This window comes from Lithobates pipiens, unplaced genomic scaffold (assembly GCF_037356315.1).
Source record: "Lithobates pipiens isolate NorthernLeopardFrog02 unplaced genomic scaffold, aLitPip1_a1.2 Scaffold_16, whole genome shotgun sequence".
Lineage (NCBI taxonomy): Eukaryota > Metazoa > Chordata > Amphibia > Anura > Ranidae > Lithobates > Lithobates pipiens.
This window is the reverse complement of record NW_027507748.1, coordinates 193,554,779-193,580,114: the sequence shown is the minus strand read 5'-3', so window position 1 is coordinate 193,580,114 and position 25,336 is coordinate 193,554,779. Positions and strand designations below refer to the sequence as shown.

Below are 25,336 nucleotides of genomic sequence, written 5' to 3'. Positions count from 1 at the left end.
ATTGGTTCATTTAAAATTGGGATCTACAGTGTCTTGAAAAAGTATTCATACCTTTTTTTTTGAAATTTTCCACATGTTGTCATGTTACAACCAAACAAGTAAATGTATGTTATTGGGATTTTATGTGATAGACCAAAACAAAGTGGCACATAATTGTGAAGTGGAAGGAAAATGATAAATGGTTTTAATTTTTTTTTTACAAGTAAATATCTGAAAAGTGTGGCGTGCATTTTGTGTTCGGCCGTCTTTACTATGATAACCCTAACTAAAATCTAGTGGAACCAATTGCCTTCAGAAGTCGCCCAATTAGTAAATAGAGTCCACCTGTGTGTAATTTAATCTCGGTATAAATGCAGCTCTTCTGTGAAGCCCTCAGAGGTTTGTTAGAGAACCTTAGTGAACAAACAGCACCATGAAGGCCACGGAACACACCAGACAGATCAGGAATAAAGTTGTGCGGAGTTGGATTCTAAAAAAAATCTCGCAAGCTTTGAACATCTCACAGGGCACTGTTCAATCCATCATCCGAAAATAGAAAGAGTATGGCACAACTGCAAACCTACCAAGACATGGCCGTCCACCTAAACTGACAGGCTGGACAAGGAGAGCATTAGGCTGGGTTCACACTGCTGCGGGGGGAGAACCGGATGTGATTCGCACCGCAAATCACATCCGATCTCCGTAGCGATGCGAGTTCAGCCATACAGATAGTATGGCTGAATTCGCATCGCTCCCGCAGCAAACTCGCACAGGACCCTTTTTTTGGTCCGCAACAGAATCGGATCGCATGGGGGTTCACACCATGCGATCCGATTCCTGTGCGAGTCGGCAGATCGCACTGCGATATGCGGACGGATCTGGGGGTGTCATTAACATATCATTGACACTCCCAGCCGTCCGCATAGGGCAGTGTGAACTGCCGGCGGGAGTAAACGCAGCGGATTCGCGGCGTTCCCGCATCGCAGCGGTGTGAACCCGGCCTTAATCAGAGAGGCAGCCATGAGGCCCATGGTAACTAGAGAGTAGCTGCAGAGATCCACCGCTTAGGTGGGAGAATCTGTCTACAGGACAACTATTAGTCGTGCACTCCAGAAATTTGGCCTTTATGGAAGAATGGCTAGAAGAAAGCTATTGTTGGAAGCCATAAGTTATTTTTTCAGTTTACGAGAAGCCATGTGAGGGACACAGTAAACATGTGGAAGAAGGTGCTCTGGGCAGATGAGACCAAAATTTGAACTTTTTGGCCTAAAAGCAAAATGCTATGTGTGGCGAAAAACTAACACTGCACATCACCCTGAACGCACCATCACCACTGTGAAACATGGTGGTGGCAGCATCATGTTGTGGGGATGTGTTTATTCAGCAGGGACAGGAAAGTTGGTCAGAGTTGATTGGAAGATGGATGGTGCCAAATACAGGGCAATCTTAAAAAAAAAAACCTTTTAGCCCTTGTACACACGGTCTGAGATTCCGACTACCAAATCCGTCGGAGTAATTCCGACGGATTAATTCCAGAAGTGATGTTGCATACACACGGTCGGACTAAGTTGTTGGAAAATCCAATTGTACATAACGTTTTGACGTTATTTAGTTAGATGGGACTACGTTCAGGCTAGTAGCCAATAGCTTTGGTCTAGGAATTTGATCTGAGCATGCGTGGCACTTTGTCCGTCGGAGTAGGCTACACATGATCGGAGTATGTCCGATAGGAGCATTTTGTCAGAAAATTTTACCGGCAAGTTGGAAAACTTGGTCCGTCGGATATTCCGATGGAAACAGTCCGATGCAGACCACACACCGTCGGAATATCCGAAAAAACGGTCCGATAGGACACATTCCGTCGGAATCTCCGACCGTGTGTACAAGGGCTAAGTCTGCAAAAGACCTGAGACGGGCGGAGGTTCACCTTCCAGCACGACCCTAAACAATACAGCCAGAGCTACAATGGAATGGTTTAGATCAAAGCATATTCATGTGCTAGCATAGCCCAGTCAAAGTTTAGACCTAAATCTAATCAAATCTGTGGCAAGACTTGAAAAATGCTGTTCACAGACGCTCTCCATCCAATCTGACAGAGCTTAAGCTATTTTGCAAAGAAGAATGGGCAAACATGTCACTTTCTAGATGTGCAAAGCTGGTAGAGACATACCCAAAAAGACTTGCAGCTGTATGTGCAGAAAAAGGTGGTTCTACAAAGTATTAACTCAGGGGGGTTGAATACAAATGCACTTTTATTTGAAAAAAAATGTGAAAACCGTATTATCATTTTCCTTTTACTTCACAATTATGTGTTGGCCTATCACATAAAATACATTTACATTTTTGGTTGTAACATGACAAAATGTGGACAATTTCAAAGGGTATGAATACTTTTCAAGGCACTGTAAATTAAGCCTATTTACCAAAACTTTAAAATGTTTGTAAACCTTAAATCATTTGCTCCTTTCTAGTCTGTTAAAGAGGAACTAAATTGTGGAAACTCTGCCCAAATTGTAGGCAATTCTGTTAACTAATCCTTTGCCCTATGCCTGTATTATCCCTGCAGCTGACATTACCTGTCAAGGAAAAGGGCCACAGGGTTGACATTCTCTGGAGCCACTGGGGTCATGGAGTGAAGTACTGTTCTTAAGTCACTGCAATCACAGTGATTATAAGCTGTCACAATGCTGAGGGTGCTCTGGGACCACAAGGTGACACAGGATGTTCAGGAGTTCTGGAGTGACACAAAATGGTCAAGGTGTTTACTAATGTTATAAGAGTGCACAGAGATGCTGCCATGGGAGTGGGAGGTTAGCCTAGGAGTACCAATGAATTGCTTGATCGCTAAGCCGTGCATGGCTTCATCATTTAAAGCTGTTGCAAGTCAGAGCTCTCTCCTGACTGGCTTCAGCAGTTGTGCTCTAGGTGAAACCCAGAAGTACTAATGGGCGCTTACTGGGGAGAACATCCAATGCTGCCACAGAGGAAAGATGAGTATGCCATTTCCCTCATTTCTGGCTTACCGTGTTTTGTTCTGCATTATCTCCCTGTGTGGAGGCACCCATCTTGCTAGAGGCAGGATTTTGCTTCCTCATGTAGAACCTGCCGCTCAGAAAACCATTAGTAGCACAGTGATGATTTCACCAATCTCTCTCCAAATCTAGTGAGACTTGAAGTCTGAGCCAGCAGTGCCATAGATATCACTGTAGATAAACGGTTACGATGCTAGTGCACTGGGGTACCTTGGTATCAGAAGTGTACAGGTTTCAAAGAATTCAAGACAAAAGGTAAATTGAGGGACACAAGAATGTAGAAATTTGTACACAATTGAGTTATATGCAGAAAAATGTCAAGGACTACCCTCCATATAACCCCATCACTAAACTTTTTATGCTTCAGTTTTTTGTTGATGTCATAGGAAAATTTTCACCCTTTTCCACAGCTCTTCTGAGAAACTGACTACCTAATTTCTTTCTTCATTTAAAATACACTCTAGATATTTTCCTTGAGTTAGGTCTACAGAACGCTGTTTGAGATGGTCTTTTCACAGCAGCTATCTGGACCAGCATATTCTCGACAACCGTACCCAGACCCCACTGGACTGAAAGATTGTGGTACTAGCCTGGAATCTGACCTTCAGTCAGCAGTGAGCACGGTGGACCATCTTGTATCCTTGATGAAGATCTCTGCATGCTCTGCTTTAGTGATACTGGGAGGCTTTTCCTTACCTTATCTCTTCTCTTGTCGTCCATTAGCCTTTCCTATTCTCCCTCTTGGTATCCGGGAGTCTGTACAGAATGCAAGATGTTCAGGCAGCTCCTATGGATCTAATGGTCCTGACATGAACCCATCTAGCAAACTTCTGACTCAGGGCTGTTCTCATGTCTGGGATTGAGTTCTTTTCCTCAGAGAAGATGGTGTCTTTTTTTGTGGGCGAACCCATTGTGAGTAAGTCCCTTGACCTCCATTGGACACCAGCATGCTACCATAAGACCTTCACCTTCAGGGAGGTTTTGGAATTCTCCCTGTAACAGGATGAGTGACCTGGTTGCTACACTACATGATGTTGAGGATATTGCTCTTAACAGCACAGTTCTCTTTAGAGACACGGTTTTGCCTTTTGGGTCCTTTCCCTGTCTTTCGGTGAGCTTCATCTCCTGTATGGCAGTGAGAAACCATCACTGGGGGGTCTTGGTGTTCGCTTGGATTGTTCCTACTCCCTTGGAACCTATCCTCCCTGATGCTCAGGGTCAGAAGTTTAGAACAGAACCCGCTAACAGAATATATCGGTGTTGAATGCAGCTCTGCATGCTCATATCAGACCATTTTTTAATGGTTAAAATAAGGGCGTTTGGCTGTTACTTACATGTAACTACATTGCACTTCCTGGTGTCTAGAGGCACTCACAAATTGAGGCCCTGGTAGCCAGGGCCTCACAAATTAATCATGGGAAAGCTGCTGGGAGGAAAGTGCTGCAGAGAAGATGAGTGAGAATTCCCATAAAGGAAAAACCCTACAAGATATAGAAAATATGTTGTTTTGTTATGTCTTTTCGCAACCTTTTACATGCTTTGCTTTACTTTGTAATTGTCTAGGGGAAGGTCTGCTTTCAAAGCTAAGCTCACCTTTTAGAGAATTTTAGACGTTGCACCCATATTTAGGGTGTAGAGTGTAACATACACCAGGTCTGATGAGCACCACCCATTTATTGAAACTTCCTAAAGCTTTGTAACTGTCTGCCGTACAGAGGTACGGTCAGGAAAGCTGGAGGCAGTGTCTGCAGAAGCCGGACATTCCATCTATCTCCTAATCGCATGTATGATGCTCTGCAGGCCTCTCTGAAAAATTAATAAATGCATGTTTTTTTCCTGCTAAAAATATGTGCATTTATTCTTTTCAAAAGGTAAACTTTGTACCTTTTGCCATCCATTGACTGGCTGGTCTCCTTTCTTGACCTTTTGTCTAGTTTATCCATTAGCGATCTATTTAAAGGCTATGAAACCCTCCAGTGTTTTCTCTGTATGGGTAGTTATGTCCTCCACCTGTCATTGGTTTCTTTGACTCATAGATTCTTCTGGTGTGGAATCTGTGTCCTTTGCGGTAGTCACGTCTTTTAGCAGTAGTTCTGGTCTGAGCATCAGGTCGGTCCTCTTTGACCCTCCCCTGGACCATTAGCACTTTCCTTGTCTTGTAGGGAACTTCACTCATTTGACAGAGCGATCACGTGGTGATCTGTAATGCGCCGGATCCTCTGGACCCGGTGGTCACGGATGTTCACGGGTGCGCTCCCCTGGGGTGCACGGGAGCAAGATTCTGGGAAGACATCCATGGACCCCGTCCCAGAATAGGCCGACCACGCTGTAGCCGTCTTTCGGCTATGGCCCGGTCGGCATTTGGTTAAAGTACATGAACCATAGACAGGTTCATTCTACAGTTTGTCTCTTAAAAGCTCATCTTCTTTCAGCTGTCAGTTTGTAAACCATTTTGGTGCAACCTATGTATGTGTAATGTACATTAGTGATCGTCATCTCCTTCTAGCAGCTGGTGTGCACACTACTTAGTTTGATGTTATCCCACTAGAACGTGTGCACATGAGGAACCTGCAGGAGGGCCCCAAGGTTTCAACTACCTGGGGACCTCCACAGAGTTTAATTCCGACACCGTTTCCCATGCACAGGTGCTTCAGATTCTGACCGCTCTAATTTTGATAAATTGCTTGACTTTTATTGAGAATGGCAGCAGTAAAGTACAACTGTTGTATAGTACTTTAAAGCAGCCTTTAGATGCCACGTATGTATTGGGGAAATATGGTTGCTTCCATGTACATCACAAACTGTACACAAGGTTTTTAGAACATTAACCACCTGCTTCCTGGGCACTTAACCCCTTTTCTGCACAGACCAATTTTTAGCTTTTAGCGCTGTCAATCTTTGAATGACAATTGTGCGGTCATGCTACAGTGTACCCAATTGAAATTTTTATAATTTTTTTCACAGATAGAGCTGTCTTTTGGTCGAAATTAATTGCTACTGGATTTTTATTTTTTTGCTAAATAAAACAAAAAGGACCGAAAATTTTGAGGGGAAAAAACAAAACCGTTTCATAGCAAAATTTTGAAAACGGGTACTTTTTCTCCTTCACTGATGTGCGTCGAGGGGGCACTGATGGGCTGCTCTGATAGGCACTGATGGGCGGCATTAATGAGCACTGATAAGGCAGCACTAATGGGCACTGATCACTGATGGGTGGCACTGATGGGCACTGGTAGGTGACACTGATGGGCAGCATTGATGGGTGGCACTGTGGCACTGATGGGTGGCATTCTGGGCATTGGTAGGTACTGATAGGTGTCACTGGTAGGTGGCACAGCGGGCAATGTCAGCTGACACTGGTGGGCACAGAAAATGCAGCCGCGGCTTTTTGTGTGAGGGACCGATGTCCCTCTGACAGAAGCTGGTGATCAGCTTTTTTTTTTCCCCTCGTACTGACAGCTTGAGGGGAAAAAAATACTGATTATCGAGCTTCTGTTTACATCACATGATCTGCCGTCATTGGTTGACAGCTGATCACGTGATAAGGGGCTGGGATCGACCCCTTACTTGGATCTGTGATCAGCCGAGTCACATAGAGTCGGTGATCACAGAGCGCGCCACCCGCAGGGACAGCGCTTGCTCGGGAGGACGTCCATGGAGTCCCTCCCGGAAATTAAGGCCCGCACTGTAGCCATCTTTTGGCTATAGCACGGGCAGCAAGTAGTTAAGGGCTAGTTTACACTTGCTTCGAAACATGGCTTCAGACACGCTTTGTTAAAGCTCTCTGAATGCCAGTCAAAGCCCCTGTCACTCAATAAAATGGTTAGCTTACAGTCCTGTTTACACCTTACTTTTGCTTTGGGATCGAGCTTTGCCATAGACTTCTATGGGGGCTTTGAAGACGCTTTAAAGCACCACTAAAGCTTCATGGGGTATAATTTGTTTTAAGCAAAGCAAAAGCAGGTGTACAGGACTGTAAACTAACCATTTTATTTAGTGACAGGCGCTTTGACTAGCGTTCAGAGAGCTTTAACAAAACCTGTCCAAAGCCTTTTTTTGAAGTGTAAACTAGCTGTTAATGTGTGTTGAAGCCGAAGCAAGTGTAAATGTGGCCTTAAGTGTTTGTAAAGGCAGAAGGTTTTTTATCTTAATGCATTCTATGCATTAAGATAAAAAGCCTTCTGTGTGCAGCAGCCGCCCCAGCACCCCTTAAAACTTACCTGAGCCCCCTCTCTATCCAGTGATGTCCACAATTGCCTCGGCCGTCCGGGACACTCCCTCCTAATTGGATTTATTGAGACACAGCAGTGGGCGCCTTTGGCTCCCGCTGCTGTCAATCAGTCAGTTAGCCAATGAGTCGTGAGAGGGGCGGGGCCGAACCAAGGCTGCTCCGTGTCTGAATGAACACATGGAGCTGCAGCTTGGCTCGGGTGCCCCCATAGAAAGCTGCTTGCTGTGGGGGTACTCGACAAGATGGAGGGACCAGGAGAGCCGAGGAGGGTCTGGGCGTCTCTGTGCAAAACCACAGCACAGAGCAGGCAAGTATAACATGTTTATTATTTTTATAGAGAAAAAAAAGACTTTACAATCACTTTAATACATACTGATTAAGATTATTGACCTCAAACTGATCTCCTTTACATGTACAGCTAAATAAAACATTGAAAACACTACACATTCCTCTTTAAAGGATAATTTCACCTTTCATAATATGTTACACCCATATTTAGGGTGTACTGCCCTGTACACACGGTCGGACTTTCCAACGGAAAATGTGCAATCGGATCTGGTTGTCACACAAAGTTTGAGAGCAGGATTTAAATTTTTCCGACAACACAATCCAATCGTTTAAATTCCGTGTGTAGATAATTCCAACAGACAAAGTGCCACACATGCTCAGAATAAATTACCAGATGAAAGCTATTGGCTACTGACCTCTTTATAGTCCTGTCGTACGTGTTCTATGTCACCGCATTCTGAACGATCGGATTTTCCTACAACTTTGTGCGACCGTGTGTATGCAAGACAAGTTTGGGCCAAAATCAGTCGAAAAAAAATCAGACGGATTTTGTAGTCTGGTTGTCCGAACGTGTGTACAGGGCTTTACATGTTAATGTAGTACCGACCCCGCACCCCCCATTGTGACAGCAAGCAGGGGATCTTCCCTTCCCACTCACTGTCACAATTTTGGAAAAAAAAAAAAACATGTCTGTGCAGGACACTGCCTGCGTCATTCATTCAGAGTTCCGTAAATGTGAAAACTACAATTACCGACAGCCTTTCCAGCTGTTGAGCACTCTAGACTGGTAGTCCGTTGATTCTTCCTGTCAGTGTGAAACTGCCTGCCCGTACCATGTACCAGGCAGACCGTTTACACTGACAGCCTGCAAGAGACCTGCATGGCACCCACAATCTGCTGATCATTGGTTCAATGCTTTCCTGGCTTCTACAAAAAAAATAGTAAATGCTAATTTTTTTTCCTGCAAAAAAATGTGCATTTATTTTTATTTTTTTCATAAGTGAAATTATCCTTTAATCACTGTTACTAAAATAATTGCCAATTATGGCAGTGGGAAGTTTTACAGATAAAAGAAATCATAGAACAGAGCTGGAATCTTAAGTGGAAAGCTATATAGCAAGTGTATATGTCACCAGATGTCCACATGGGGGAGCTTTCACTCTTTTTCAGGTTTGATTTTTTTTTTTCCACTTTTATGTAGCAAAGGTTGGAACTTCAGTGTAGTGTAACATATAAAAAAAAAAACATAAATGTATTTTAACAAATCACAAACCTCAAATGCTACAGAAGAAAAAAGCTCTAACCACTTTGATGCCATGAATAAAAAAGGATACAGCATAAATCACATGTTCTCTTGCTACAGGGACTTTTGTAGATGTGTTATCTTTTTACAGATAGCCTCAATCTGTTTTTAATCCGACCTGGTAATTGTAGTGTGAGAGATTTGAAATACACCATTACATAGCAGAAAACAGAGTCCACCTATATATTATCAGCCAGCGTGGCTGCTCCCATAGACATATTCACAAAATTAACACAGAAGCGAGGATTAATATACTAGAAGTTACTTATATTTACATTAAGCTTCTCTCTCATCTTCACAAATATATGGTGTATCGAGAAGAATGCAGGCCCCCTTTAATGTTTGAAATATGTTTAAATATACTATTTTTTTCAGCTGGTTATATTTATATCTGCTCCTTGACTTTCAATGTATTCATCCTTTGGTAATACTTGCTTAACCCTTTCGCTGCCAGCGCCGTTTTTTTTTATTTTTTATTTTGCACACATGTTTAAAAAAAAATTATTTTAGGCCTGAAGATTGCACAAAACCCACACACATTATTCTATATTTTCTGAATGCAGACACCCCAGGGAATAAAATAGTGGTAGTGGCAATTTTTTATGTCAGACGATATTACCGCAAAGGTCTAGGAAATGAAAATTTCAGTAAAAAACACACATAATGTAAATTTTAGGGCAAACCAACACTATAAATGACCCAAATTTAGGGTAAAATATAAGACGCGATTAAGACTGAGTAAATAGATACCCAACATGCCAAACCTTAAATTTATGCACGCCCGTGAAATGGAGACGAACTTCATTACCCTGTATTTACTATAGGTGATGCTTCAAAGGCCCCCTATAAGTATCAGTTTAGTGTTACAGGGGAGGTCTGGTGTTACAATTATTGCTCTCACTCCGGCGTGCGCAGGGATATGTAACGTGTATTGCAATCAACGTTTTCATGCGAAGGTACCCCGACACATGCATTTATGTTTGTGCATGTGTATATGTGGGGGGCGCCTCCAAAAATTTTTTTTTGGGTGGGGGGACTAGCCCTGGCAAAGCTAGCCAGGGACACTGAGCTTGACCCAGAAGTGAGGTCAGAGACATCACTTTCTGGATCACAAGAAGAAGGGAAGTAGAGCGGACGTGTGTCTACTCTTATCCTTCTCCTCTACCCACCAGCACCCGCCATGAAGATTCCGAGCCTGCCGATGGGCAAACAGGGCCTGGTAAGCATGGCAGGACGATGGGACCGGGGGTGTGGGAGAGCAGTCGGGCATCAACGGAGCTGCCCGAATGCTCTCCCCTAAGAGGCAGAGGTCTGCCCATCCATTTCACACAAGATCCCGGTGACTGCAGCCACCAGATTGTTGTGAAACCCCCGCCGCTAGTTCTGCATTGTAAGCATGAAGGTAAAAAAAACCTTCTGCATGCAGCACCCCCCAGCCCCCGTAATTCTTACCTGAGCCTGATCTTGATCCAGCGATGTGCACTAGAGTGGATGCTCTCTCAGTCCTCATTGGATTAGAGAGAGACAGGCAGTTTCCACATAAACTAAGCTTTTGACACAGTGTACCTAACGTAACTCTGTTGCTTTGTCCGGCCGAAGATTAGACGCTATTTGCCCCAGGTGCGGAAGAGCAGAGGGAGATTTGATCCACATTTTTTTGAGATGCCCGAAGTTATTCCGCTACTGGAGAGAGATAGCGGGAATTATAGAACAGGTATTCGAAGTCTCCATAGAAATTGAAGTTATGATATGCATGTTGGGCTGGATGAAGGGTGAAGGTAATCCAGGTAACACTCAGCTCGCAGTCCTGAGATGTTTATTTCAGGCAAGGAGACTCATTGGGCAAAGATGGCAATCTCCTACACCCCCATCAAGCGGAGAGTGGGAACAAGGTATGGTATACATTAGACAAGGTAATTTGATAAGATTTGGAAGCTGGTGTGGGGAGAAAAAAAAGAATAATTTTAAACTAGTTAAGAGATGCCAAAGTAGGAAGAGGGCAAGGATAGAAAAATAGACAAAAGATGAATGGTGACCCAAGGAAAGGCAGGTGCTGAGTGGAAGGTGGATGAAAGGAGAGGAAGCGAGTTTCTGTTGTATGGTGGAATATGAGTATTGGGAAGAAGTGTTGTATATGACTTGTTATATATGACTCCCCACCTACTAATCTTATAGAAAAATTGTAATTTTCTCCTTTTATTATTTTATACAAAGTAGAGATGGGAGGAGTGGGCGGACAATGTGGATGTGAGTAAATTAATGATGAATTGTATAATGTGAAATGCTTTAATAAAGATATAAAGTAAAAAAAAAAAAAAACTCTGCAAAATATTGGAGTACCTCAAAAGGTGGGATTTTAAAGGCAATGTCATAAAACGTTGTATACAAAAATATTTATTAATACAAAATAATTATAAAAAAAATACAATAATACATTTTATACAAAAATGTTAGCACAGTATGATATGCGATTTATACAGGTATAAAGCGACAAAGAGTGGTTTCCCTACGCGTTTCGATTAATGCATAAACTATCTTCATCAGGGAAGCCACTCTCTGAAAACACAAAGTATCAAATCAATTCATTGAAAATAATTAAACAATACAAATACATATAAAATGTCCAAGTTGAACTACTCACATCACCATCTTCTGGTCCCGAACAAGGTTATCTCTCACCCCAGCCAGACAGCTTTAAACTCTGTTGCTAAAGTCAGCCAAAATGGTGGTCACTTATATCATTACTAAATGACCATCCAGGCTTCTGTGGAGGAACAAGTATACTGATGTTGAGATTTAGCATAATTTGCATGCTCATCATGGAGCTCGACGGGAGCCTGGATGGTCAGTTAGTGATGATTTAAACGGCCACCATTTTGGTTTATATTTAGCAACAGATTAAAATTGGGCAATGTCAAAATCTTAAAAAGCGAACTCCACCTTTTAGATCATGTTGTATGTTGCATTTATATTTAGGGTGTAACATGGTGCCAAACTGACCCCCCCTCCATCCGTAAAACACCCCCTCTGAAGTGTGTGGGGGTGGTTCTTCTCCACAGCAGCTGTCACATCTGTGAATGTATAAACTACAAGTACTGTCTTTCACCGCACCAGAAGAGGTTGTAGCTCTAGTCCGCAGGGGTCTCCAGACTATGGCCCTCCAGTTGTTCAGGATCTACAATTCCAATTATGCCTAGTCATGTTTGTGAATGTCAAAGTTTTGCCTCATGAGACTTGTAGCTCTGCAACCGCTGGAGGGCCGTAGTTTGGAGATCCCTGTGTGGAAAACAAATGCAATAATTACCACAGTCTTAGTCCATTGATACTTCCTCCAGCTTTCTATCTGAAAGTCCCGTAACTCGGTACATACATGAATCAAAAGGAAGAGTCTGCAGGAGCCTGGCATTGCAATGCACCAGCAGTTGCAACGCTTTGTGGGCTCATTTACGAAAAGGAAAATTAATGCACGTTGTTTTTTTTCTGCAAATATATGTGCATTTATTATTATTTTTTGCAAAAGGTGGATTTACCCTTTAAGTTTATTTGGAAATTAAATGTAGCATTTATATTGCTGATTTAACCTTTGTGCTATGCTCAATACAAACTTGATTTTTAAAACAAAGCAGTCTTTTTTTTTTTTTTTTTTTAAATCCAGTCGCTGCTAATCGTTAATTATCCATTAAGCTGAATCACCTTTTAGTTTGTACTCTGGGAGATTCAGATTGTAACCTTTCTCATTAGTATAGTTAGTGTATCTTGGCCCCATCCTTCCAGGCAATAAAGTGTCCACCGCCTTGCACTTGGACTCCCCAAATTTGTTTGTTTTTGTGCATTAACTAGGAGGTATGCCAAAGCATTTGGCTTCATAATAGCCACAGCATGTAGGCAAAATTTGGAATCATGGAGAAAGTAGTTCAAAATAAAGTCGCATGAATATAATAATAAAAAATGTATAGGAAGCTAGCATGTAACACCTAGATCTGAATTAGCAGCAGTGTTTAAAAATATAACCACTGGTGTATACTGTTGTGTATGCAGTGTGCGTGTGTATGCACACGCACACTGCATGTACATACTCTTTTTCTTTTTTTTTTTCTTTTTTTGTGACTAGCTCTATTGATGGTTTTCTTTTCCCTTTTTCAGACACAGAAGTCTATACATTTGGTCTTGGTCAGTTTGGACAACTAGGACATGGCACTTTTATTTTTGAAACGCCTACACCCAAAGTAGTGGAGGCTTTGAAGCCACATAGAGTTCGATTTGTTGCTTGCGGGGAAAACCACACTGCAGTAATTACAGGTGGGTAAGCCATAATATGTATTTCACAAAACAAAACTGCTTTGTGATGCAGATACTGTTCTTGTGTTGTATTATAGAACACTAGCTATCACTTGGTGTTACATTTGTGTTTCTGTGCTAAATAAGGTAGTAATTTGTTAAAACTGTAATTGCTATGCAGAGTCAAGCAATATTTTATATACACCCCCACTCTAGCTGGCTCTGGTGCCTCAGCACTATTATGTACAATACAGGGACATTAACCTTGTACTTGTAAAGAGGCAGATTTGCGACTGAAGCCAGTTGCAGCTCACAGGGCAGCCTGTTGGGGACCGGCCACAGTGCCTGAGGGACCCTGTTGGAATGAGGAATGAGGTACATTACAAAGCATTTAACTTTTGCTGGGGGGGGGGGGGGCGGGTGCAAGGGTGATTTTTATTTTATTTTTAATTCCCAAATTTGGACTGTAAAATACAGAAGAGATTTTTCTTCATACTATAAGTTGATTCTTTTTAAAGTGGTTCTAAATGCTTGAGTTTTTTTATTTTTTTTGTTTTTTTTTTTTGTTTTTTTTTTTACCTTAATGCATTCTCTGCGTTAAGGTAAATAAACTTTGTAAGACATATGCTTCTGAGATGCTACAGTTATTTTGTGTTTCTTTCATTTGCAAATAATCGCACCAACTGTTGCTTGGCGATGGTCTTGAGGCACATCCCAGCCTTGTGTAGGTCTACAATCTTGTCTCTGACATCCTTGGACAGCTCTTTGGTCTTGGCCATGGTGGAGAGAAAGGAATCTGATTGACTGATTGCTTCTGTGGACAGATGTCTTTTATAGAGGTAACAAGCAGAGATTAGGAGCACTCCCTTTAAGAGAGTGCTCCCAATCTCAGCTCACTATCTGTATAGAAGACACCTGGGAGCCAGAAATCTTGCTAATTGATAGGGGATAAAATACTTATTTCACTCATTAACATGCAAATTAATTTATAACTTTTTTTAAATGCATTTTTCTGGATATTTTTGTCATTATTCTGTCTCTCACTGTTAAAATAAACCTACCATTAAAATGATAGACTGATCATTTCTTTGTCGATGGTCAAACGTACAAAATCAGCAGGGGATCAAATACTTTTTCGTCTTTTTAGGCAGCTAACCTATGAATTATTCTGATACTCAGCTAGCAGGTGGATCTGTGGACTCATTTTGACATGTTTTCCAGGCTTCCTTTTTATTTCATTAGCACAGTGATTCTCAACCAGGGTTCTGTGGAACCCTAGGGTTCCTCCAGAGGTTGCTAGGAGTTCCTTCAGCATTGGCCAATTTCTGCCTCTCAGATAAGTTCCCACTCACACCATTGATCTTTTTAGCGATCTGTAAGGAGGTAATTCTTCCCAATGACCGCAAGTGTAAGGACCATTCTTCCCACTGACCATCACACTAATGTATCATGAGTTGTAGATTTCTAATTTTTAGCAGAGGTTCCCTGAGACTGGAGAACTATTTCAATAGGTTCCTCTGTGTTAAAAAGGTTGAGAAAGGCTGCATTAGCACAACTAAAACTTGCACACTCACCTGATCTGAACTAGCATGAACTCTTCTACCTCCATTTTCTTGCATCTTGCTTTTTCCACACCATTCTCTTCAAAGCTTCAATTGAAAACACAGTCTGAAAGGGAATAGTTTCTGCTGTGTCCTCTGATTAGTAAGTTCTTTGTGAATTCTACTTCATTAATGCACACAGCGGTAAGTGTTTGTCAAACAAAGGTTTTGTATATAAGTAGGAAAGAAATTGCAGATGGAAAACATCAGGTAAAGAACTACAAAACTTAAAACAAGATTAAACCAAAACCTTTATAGTGTCCCTTTCAAAAAGAAAACATATTAAGCTGAAAATTGTTTGTTCTTTTTTTTTGTTTAATGGTGTATGTGCCCTGGCTAATACAGTTAAAACTTACAAAGGCTATGTTAACATAATGCGTGGAAAATGCTTGATCATCACACAGTTGCTTGGTCTGCTGATTTCTCCTCATATTTCATATTTATCTAATATTTTTTTCTGTTTCAGATAAGAGCCTTCTTTATTCTTTTGGTGATGGACGATATGGCAAGCTTGGATTAGGAGAAGAGAATTTCACTAATCAGTTTTCACCTACATTGTGTAGGAATTTTCTGAAGTTCACCGTCCAGTCGGTATAAACAAAACCTTTATGCTTCTCTTTTTTTTGGGCTAAGTTTTGCTTTGTGTTTAATTAGCATTAAGCTGAAAAAGAAAATATAGTGAATCGCATCTGAAGCAGATGGTTAACATGGTAATAAAATCATTCTAGCTAGTAGTGGCAAGAATGCACATTGCCTCATTATATTTTCTATTATCATAAAATGCAGCCCATCCAGGGCCGGCCCTACCATTGAACCCAGTGGGCCCATGGTATCAGGCAGCATTTTAGGAGGGGCGGCCTGTGGGACTACTGTGACATGTTGCATTCAATGAGTGTGCAGCCCCTGCTGCCTGTGAGACAGTTTCACATTGAGCAGATCATTCTGCTTGTAAGATCCACTGAGTGTGTGGTACTGTCATGTAATGTAACTGAATGCAGAGAAAGCCCAGCTGTCAAAATTGAGCGTTGATGGCGGATGGACGGGACCGAGCAGCTATCAAACACCAGCCAATGGGTTGGGATCTGGGTGGGCCGCTACATGTATGTGGCCTGCCCCCTTTCTTAAGCAGCTCAATCATTGGCTGGTGTTTGATAGCTGCTGGATCTCGCCCATCCCGGATCCCACCCACTGTTGACATCAGAGAGAGACCAGCTGTCAAAATTCAACGGTGATGTCTGGGATGGGCAGAACGCAGCAGCTATCAAACACCAGCCAATAAGGGGGCGGGGTCACATACACGTAGCGGCCCGTCCAGATTCCATCTCGTTGGCTGGTGTTTGATAGCTGCTGGGTCCTGCCCACCCCCAACATCAACGTTCAATTATGACAGCTGGGCTCTCTGCATTCAGTTACATTACATGACAGTGTCACACACTCAGCGGATCTTACAAGCAGAACAATCTGCTCAGTGTGAAACTGTCTCACAGGCAGCAGGGGCTGCACACTCATTGAATGCAACCCCACGACAACAATATATTTTGACAGCTGGTCTCTCTCTGCATGAAGTTACATTACATGACAGTGTCACACACAGTTTCACAAAGCTCAATATCAGCCTTAGTGGGAATCTCCCTCTCCTCTATCGGTGGCTAATGCCAATCAGTCCCACCTGTCAGTACCACCTTTCAGTGTCAATCAGTGCCGCCTGTCACTGCCAGTGTTTCCAATTGGTGCCACCTGTCAGGGCCAATTAATGCCCCCTATCAGTGCCAGTGCTTCCAATCAGTGCCCATGAGTGCTGCCAATCAATGCCCACGAGTGCCACCTATCAGTGCTAACTGTCAGTGCCATTAGTGCTGCCAATTAATGCCACCTATCCGTGCCAATCAGGGCCCATCAGTGCTGCCAATCAGTGCTTTCTATTAGTGCCAATCATTGCTGCCTGTCAGTGCTGCCAATCAGTGCAGGGATGGGGCAGTGAACACAGCAGCCAGGCACATTGTCCATGGGGGGCCGGCCTGGTGGGGCACAACTGATATCTGTTGATGTTTATTAATTCCACATGCCGATCTTTAGTATAATATGTAATCACCACACTACTATTTACAATAAATTACTGGAGGTAAAATAAAGTGTCAGTAAAAGGCCTGAAACTAAGCACTGTTATGTGTTCCCAAACCACAAAAAAAGAAAAGAAACAAAAGTGCAGCAGTAACTTACTGATCAATAACTTAACAATAATGGTGGAATCCTTTAATGTATGGAAATCTCAATAGGCTTCATTATTCCGACAATACCAGTCTCTGATATGCAACTTCACATATAATACACATCAAACAAAAAATAAGACATACCGTAAAACAATGAAACTTGGCAGGGATGGTGGAAACCCCTCCTATAGCTATTGGCTATAAAAAAAAGTCTTCATCAGTTTAGGTCAATGTGTATTCTGCTGCATATTTTTGGTTAAAAAATTGCAACAAGCGTATATTGATTGGTTTGCGTAAAAGTTATAACGTCTACAAAATAGGGAATCGATTTATGGCATTTTTAATCAGATCTTCTGAATGTAATTTTAGTTATCATTATATAAAATAATCAATTGGGGGCGGGAGTTTTTTTCTTTCTTTTGGGGGGGCGGGGGCAGAATTTAATACTTGGGCCCAGGCAGCACAATGTCTTGGGCCGGCCCTAATCCCATCAAAACTTTTTTTTTTTAAGTAGCTGATGAGTGATCCCTGCATCGCCTAGCTTGAGAAGATTATGAACTGGAGCTCTGTGTTATTTTTCTTAGTCAAATTATTTTATATCTGTGCAACCACTGTAAGAACTAGGTGCAGTACTCTTTTGTTACCAGTAAGGTAGGTATCAGCTATAAGTTTGTTTTTAAAGGTAACGTTTGGTTTGATTTCCTAAAGTAACTAAATCCACAAATCAGGGTCACAATAGCAGTAAAATCCTGAGCAAAGGGAGTATGACCATAAGCCGAGGGTGCATAACCTGTGGCCCACAACCTCAAACCAAGAAATCGCATGCACATGCTCTGTGATGGCTGTTCAGCAAGCCCAAATTACGATCAGCTGGTTGCCAACTCGCCATCCCAGAGCATCAGAGTTCATTCTGCCGGCGCTAGGAGTGAAGGTAACAGGTGGCCGTGGAGGGAGCAGCAGCTGCACAAGCCAATGCTTCCTCTGTAGCACTAGCTCCTGTCCCAGGCAGAGTGATACCAAGTGCACTTTGCCTGGGACCTTTCTTGCAGCCTGGAGAGTGATGCCAGCAGAAGCTAGAAGAGGAAAATGTGGTCAGTGCATTAAACATCACATACACTGACTTTTGCAATGGTTATATTGGCATTTATAAAAAAAAAGTTATTAGGCTGCTTTCACACTGATCTGCAGGTGCAGCGCAGTGTGCCTGCTGCTTTCCTGCAGGTTAGCTGCATTAAGCCATAGACTGCTATTATATCTGCAGGTTTGGTGCACTTTCTGAAAGTGCATCAGAACTCCTTAAAGCCGCTAATGTTTTTTTTTTTTTTTTTTTTTTTTACCACCTGCAAAGCAAAAGGCATAATGAGCTAGTATGCACCGCATACTAGCTCATTATGAAATACTTACCTTAGAACGAGGCCCCGACATCTGGCCTGATCCATGCCGAGGGAGCTGACATGCTCCCTCTGCGTTTCTTCCGGATATTGCGGCTCCGGCGCTGTGAGTGGCCGAAGCCGCGATATCGTCACTCCCACGCATGCACGCGGGAGATTTCATCCCGGCCGGTCGGCCACTGCTGGACTTTCAGCCGAGAATCCCCTTGTGCGCATGCGCCGCTGCAGTCAGCGGCGCATACCGAGGGGAATATCTCCTAAACCGTACAGGTTTAGGAGATATTTTTTTTACCTACAGGTAAGCCTTATTATAGGCTTTCCTGTAGGTAAAAGTAAAAAAAAAAAATGTATACAACCACTTTAATGTAGAAGTTTTGGTCCGCTTTCAGAAAGTGCACCACAGCCACAATATGTAATAGAAGTCTATGGCTCAGTAAGGGCTCATTTACATTTGTGGTTTGGGGGGGTGGAAAAACCTCATAGTTCATTGTGGCCTACGACCAGTTACCGAATCACTATTCATAAGGTTCAGCAAACCTGCCGTAAGCAGAGGGAGGATAGGAAGTTGATTTTGAATGAATTATCTTTATTTATGGCACCAAAAATGAACTTGGCATTATATGTATTTTTACCAAACCGTGGTCATTGCATTGATCATTGTTAGGCAGATGTTTATTTGACAGTAAAATCTGGCCACCCTCTGTAGTGCTTACACAAGCTGCTGTTTTTTGTGTGACTCGCCAGCCTAACTAAAGAGATACATTTGTATCTTCGTATAATCTTACCTCTTCTAAGTGCCGGTTCACACAGGGACAACCTGACTTGCAGCACGACTTTGCAAGGCAACTTCAGTGTGACTTTGCACAACTTACAACGTGACTTATAGTTGCCTCCAGGACAGGCAACTTTGGCTGTGGCCAATCACAGAATATTCAGCTCTGTGGGAGGGAGGGGGTTGCCTGGCTAAACGTGGGAAGTACCTGGGTAAATTGTTTTCTTTTTCCTGGAAAGTCACTTCAATATAAATGGAGATCCGACTTGGATGTAACTTCCATCGAAATCTATGAGTACAAGTTGCCTAGAAGTCCCCTTGAAGTAGTACAGGAACCTTTTCTGAAGTCAGAGCAACTTCAGTAGTGTACATTAAGATGGCTTTCATTTACTTCTATGGCATTTCTTATGTCCAGCAACTTGAGGACTTACAAGTCGGATCCTAAGTCTCTCTAGTGTGAAATGGCACGCACTACTTTTGGATACGTACTACAACCAGATCGCATGGTATTTCTGTACCATGCAATCTGCTGAAGACAAATGCACAGTGCCTCCTGTATTTGGGGTGTCGATAAAATTGACACCAGATGCCGATCACAACTGCAGTGTGGTTTCAACACAGTGCAGAAAACGCACACGGAATGTTGGTTTCCCACACCTGTTTCCGGTGTTACCAGGCCCTTATATAAAGATAGGATTGGCCAGATCACAGAGAGTATTTTCTACAAGTTGGCTAGCTTTTTGAGTGATTATGGATTCTTTCTATGGTCAAAAGCATCAATATCACCACTAGATGAAAGAGTTGCCTAATGGCATGTACACACATGCGGAATTTCTGACATTCAGACGGGAGCTTTTCATAGTATATTCCGATCGTGTGTATGCCCCATCAGACTTTTTACGCCTCAAATTCTGACGGACCTAGAAAGAGAACATGTTCTAAATTTTTCAGACGGAACCAATTCCTATCGGGAAAACGGCTCGTCTGTATGCTGTTCCAACATACCAAAATCGACACATGCTCTGAAGCAAGTATGAGACGGAAGCTATTGGCTACTGGCTATTGAACTTCCTTTTTCTAGTCCCGTCATACATGTTGTACCTCACCGCCTTCTTGACGGTCGGACTTTGGTGTGATCGTGTGTACGCAAGACAGTTTCAGCAGAATTACGTCTGAAAAACCTTCAGTTTATTCCGACGGGAAAACCGGTCGTGTGTACACGGCATAAGAGTTGTATGGGCCAGTGAATTAGCGGAAGGATCTTAGGCTGATTTGTTTGTGGCCACCCTTACATGTAGATACTCTAATATACAAATAGATCTTGTACTTAAGTTTAAAGGAGAACTTTATCAGTCCATGATGGAGCTCTCCCTGCTCTGTGATTTTTAAATTATTATTTCTTGGTTTGAGGCAGACCAGACTAATAACTTCTGGGCACTGCCAAGTCCCAAGGTGAAGAAAAGCTCTTCTATTAGGTCAGACCCATCCTTAGCACAATGTATGAGCAGGAGTTTAGATTTGTACTTGGCAGTAAAATAATGTAAAGAGCGATTTTTGTGTCGAAAAGTTACAAACTTCTGATTACATTTTTCTGGGGAAGTAAGTTCAGTTTTGAAGCACTTAGCAACCTGCCCATAGCCGAATGGCGTACTATGACGTCCTCCCAGAATTCCGCTCTCGCACGGCCCCCTGGGGCGCGCAACCGAGAACGTCTGTGACCGCCGGGTCCAGAGGACCCGGTACATCACGGATCATGGTGATCATGGCAGTTTACCACGTGATCGCTCTGTCAAATGACGGAGCGATCACATGTAAACAAACCGGCGTGATTTCCAGTTCCTCCCTCTCCTCTCTGTCCAGTGTGAGCGGAGAGCGGAGAGATCGGTGGCAGCAGCGCTGTGGGATGCATGTGTAGTGCCCACAGCGCTGTTCAGTGACAGATCCATCCATCCATCCATCCATTCATTCATACTCTGCATACCCATCCATACTCTGCATACCCATCTATACTCTGCATACCCATCCATACTCATCCATCCATACTCATCCATCCATACTCATCCATCCATACTCATCCATCCATACTCATCCATACTCATCCATGCTCAAACATCCATACTCATCCATGCTCACCCATCCATGCTCATCCACCCATCCTCATCCATACGCAGCATACTCATCCATCCTCAGCAATACTAATCCATTCATCCATCCATCCATGCTCAGCCATCCCTTCCACCCCCATTCATAATTAGCCATACCCAGCCATACTCAGCCAGACCCAGCCATACTCAATCATACTCAGTCATACCCAGCCATAGCCAGCCTTTCTCAATCGTGCTCAGTCATACCCAGCCATACTCACCGTACCCAGCCATCCCATCTATACCCAGCCATACTCAGCCGTATCCATCCATCCATCCATACATCCATACTCAGCCGTATCCATCCATACATCCATACTCAGCCGTACCCGGCCATACTCATTCATGCTCAGCCATCCCCATCCATGCTCATCCATGCCACTACAGTGCCTCACAAAAGTGTAATAGATAGTCAAATTAGATTTGAAACTTATGTCACTAGAACACCCGATGGTGCTCCCTGCATGTTGGTCCTCTGTATGTGGCCATGCTGTGGAAAAGTCTCACATGTGGTATCGCCATACTCAGGTGGAGTAGGAGAATCTATTTTGGGGTGTCATTTTTGGTATGTACATGTTAGAAATATTGTGTAAATGGACGATGTTTAAAAAATAAAATAAAAAATGCGTTTTAATTTTCTTTACACATTTTCTAAAAACTTGTAGAAAAAAAAGACTTGATATGCCTCATAGATTATACATTGGGTTTTTTTCTTTCCAAGTGGGGTCATTTTTGGGGCGTTTCCATTGTCCTGGTTCTGCGGGGCCTTCAAACATGTAAGAGGTAGTCAAGAAATTATATGTGTCATTTATGCTCCAAGAATGCCTGATGGCGCTCCCTGCATGTTGGGCCTCTGTATGTGGCCACACTGTGTAAAAGTCTCAAACGTGGTATTGCCATACTCAGGAGAAGTAGTAGAATGTGTTTTGGGGTGTAATTTGTGCTATGCATATGCTGTGTGTGAGACATAACCTGCTAATATAACAATTTTGTGAAAAAAAGAAAATCTTGATGTTGCAAAGAATTGTGGGGAAAAAATACAACTTCAAAAAACTCACCATGCCTACTAAATACCTTGGAATGTCTACTTTCCAAAAAGGGGTCATTTGGAGGGTATTTGTACTTTCCTGGCTTGTTAGGATATCAAGAAATGAGATAGGCCGTCATTACTTCAGGTGTGATCGATTTTGAGAGATTGACACCATAGCTTGTGGACTCTATAACTTTCACAAAGACCAACTAATATACACCAATTTGGGTTATTTTTACCAAAGATATGTAGTGGTATAAATTTTGGCCAAAATATATGAAGAAAAATTACTAATTTGCAAAACTTTATAACAGAAACTAAGAAAAATTCTTTTTTTTTTTACAGAATTTTTCGGTCTTTTTTCTTTTATAGCATAAAAAACCCAGTGGTGATTAAATACCACCAAAAAAAGCGCTATTTGTGTGGAAAAAAAAGGGCAACAATTTCAAATAGGTACAGTGTTGCATAATTGAGTAATTGTCATTCAAAATGTGAGAGCACCGAAAGCTGAAAATTGGTCTAGTTATTAAGGGGGTTTAAGTGCCCAGTGGTCAAGTGGTTAAATTACAGGTGCACATACCATTTAAAATGGTACGCAACTCATTCCTCTAAGAACCCAAATGCCAAATGTCTCCTTTTGTTAACCACCTCAGCTCCCTTTACGACCAGGTAATTTTTTCCTATTTAGCACTGCGCTACTTTAACTGGTAATTACGCGATCATTCAATGCTGTACCCAAACGAAATTTATATATTTTATTTCACACAAATAGAGCTTTCTTTTGGTGGTATTTGAACAGCATTGGTATTTTTTACTCTATAAAGAAAAAATACTGAACATTTTGAAAAAACAAACAACAATATTTTTTACTTCCTGCTAAAAAGTGTATTCAATAAAAAAAACAAAAACTAACGTCCTAATAAATGTAAGCTAAAATGTATTCTTTGGTGAAAGAACATCCCAATAAGTATATATTGATTGGTTTGCATGAAAAAATACTACAAATGGCGCTGATCAGCTACTTTTAATGGGACTACGATAATGCAGCGGGAAATCTAACACTAACTGACGCTGAGTGGGAACTGACTAACTGCCCCTGACATTACCGGTGACACTAATGCAGTGATTAGTTCTAATACTTGTAAGGGATCTTCCCGGGGTAGGGTGTGTTTGGACACAGTTCACAGCAGACTTGGAATTTATAAAGCAGATCTTGGCGTTTATTCGTGGTACAAACAGTCCAGCAAACAAAATATACAGCAACACCGTGCTTTCTAAGTACAACAAAAATAAAAGTCCTAGCCCGGCTGGGCGCTTACTAACAGGTTCTGCTCACCTATCTGACACTTACAAACACAGCGTCTTTCACCTGGATATCGCAGGGTGAGTTTTAGCTCCAGCAGTGGCTGTGCTTGCAGCTTCCTCAAACACACAGACTGTTCGTTTCCCTGGCTGAAAGCAATCACCTGCAGACCCTGCAGAGCCTTTAGCTTCCCAGGCTAATTAGGATCAAAGCTCACCTGATCCCAAACCCAGAACTGGATCGGGGGATGTGGAATGACAGGTCTCTCTACCAAACCTACCTGCCATTCCATATAAACCCAGGCCCGGCAAAATTAAATAACAACTCAGCAGCATATTGCTGCTGAGAAACTGATCCATCCTGGACTTACCATCTCACACTGTGTAGCAACCTAGGTGAGATGTACACCCCCTCGATCACTTCTCCAGTGACATGTCTACATATCCCCCCCCTCTTTTTCAGACCGGAGGGCTGAGCCTTTTGTCCCCACAGACAACTTACCCTTGACAATGCGTCAGCATTTGCCTGTAATTTCCCTGGCCTGTGTTCCACAGTGAAATTAAAGTTTTGTAGGGAGAGAAACCATCTAGTCACTCTTGCATTTCTCTCCTTGTTTAACTTCATCCATGTTAGGGGGGCATGGTCTGTCACCAACTTGAATTTCCTGCCTAGCAAGTAATACTTTAACGATTCTAGGGCCCACTTCACTGCCAAACATTCTCGCTCCACAATGGCATAATTTTTCTCGGCCGGGGTTAGTTTTCTACTCAAGTACGTCACTGGATGCTCCTCACCATTCACTACTTGTGAGAGTACTGCACCTAAGCCTGTGTTAGAGGCATCTGTCTGGACCAGAAATTCTCGCCTGAAATCGGGGGTAACTAAGACAGGTGGTTGGCACAAGGCAGACTTAAGGCTTTGGAAAGCCTTCTCGGCCTCTGGGGTCCACGTGACCATTGCTGTCTTTCCGCCCTTTGTCAAGTCAGTTAGTGGAGCAGCAACTGAGGCAAAGTTCGGCACAAATCTACGGTAATACCCCGTAATACCCAGGAAAGCTCTAACCTGTTTCTTTGTCAGGGGTCTAGGCCAATTCTGTATTGCCTCAATTTTATTTAGCTGTGGCTTAATCAACCCTCTCCCAATAATGTAGCCTAGATATTTGGCCTCTTCTAGGGCTAGAGCACACTTCTCGGCATTTATGGTCAACCCCGCATCACTTATGGCATCCAACACGGCCTGTACCTTACAGAGGTGACTTTCCCAATCAGGGCTAAAAATGACCACATCATCGAGGTAGGCAGCTGAGTAATCACGATGTGGTCGCAGAATCAAGTCCATCAACCTCTGGAAAGTTGCAGGCGCTCCATGTAACCCGAATGGCATCACTACATACTGGAATAGCCCATCAGGGGTGGAGAATGCAGTTTTCTCTTTAGCCTCACCAGAAAGTGGAATCTGCCAGTAGCCCTTTGTGAGATCGAGGGTGGTTATGTACCTGGCGTTACCCAACTTCTCAATCAACTCATCTACCCTGGGCATAGGATACGCATCGAACTTGGAGATCTCATTCAACTTTCTGAAATCGTTACAGAACCTCCAAGTTCCATTGGGCTTTGGGATTAGCACAATTGGGCTGGACCATTCCCCTCTTTTTTCAGACCGGAGGGCTGAGCCTTTTGTCCCCACAGACAACTTACCCTTGACAATGCGTCAGCATTTGCCTGTAATTTCCCTGGCCTGTGTTCCACGGTGAAATTAAAGTTTTGTAGGGAGA

At 42.7% G+C, this 25,336-nt stretch overlaps 1 protein-coding gene across 1 annotated transcript in view; it reads left to right on the top strand.

Annotated features, from left to right (window-relative positions):
• LOC143982280 (X-linked retinitis pigmentosa GTPase regulator-like) overlaps positions 1-25,336 on the top strand; it is a 184,296-nt gene that overhangs the window by 73,047 nt on the left and 85,913 nt on the right. Inside the window, exons 8-9 of the mRNA XM_077480863.1 lie at positions 12,977-13,132; positions 15,179-15,303. Coding sequence (XP_077336989.1) covers positions 12,977-13,132; positions 15,179-15,303 — 281 coding nt within the window. The remainder of the gene's footprint in view (positions 1-12,976; positions 13,133-15,178; positions 15,304-25,336) is intronic.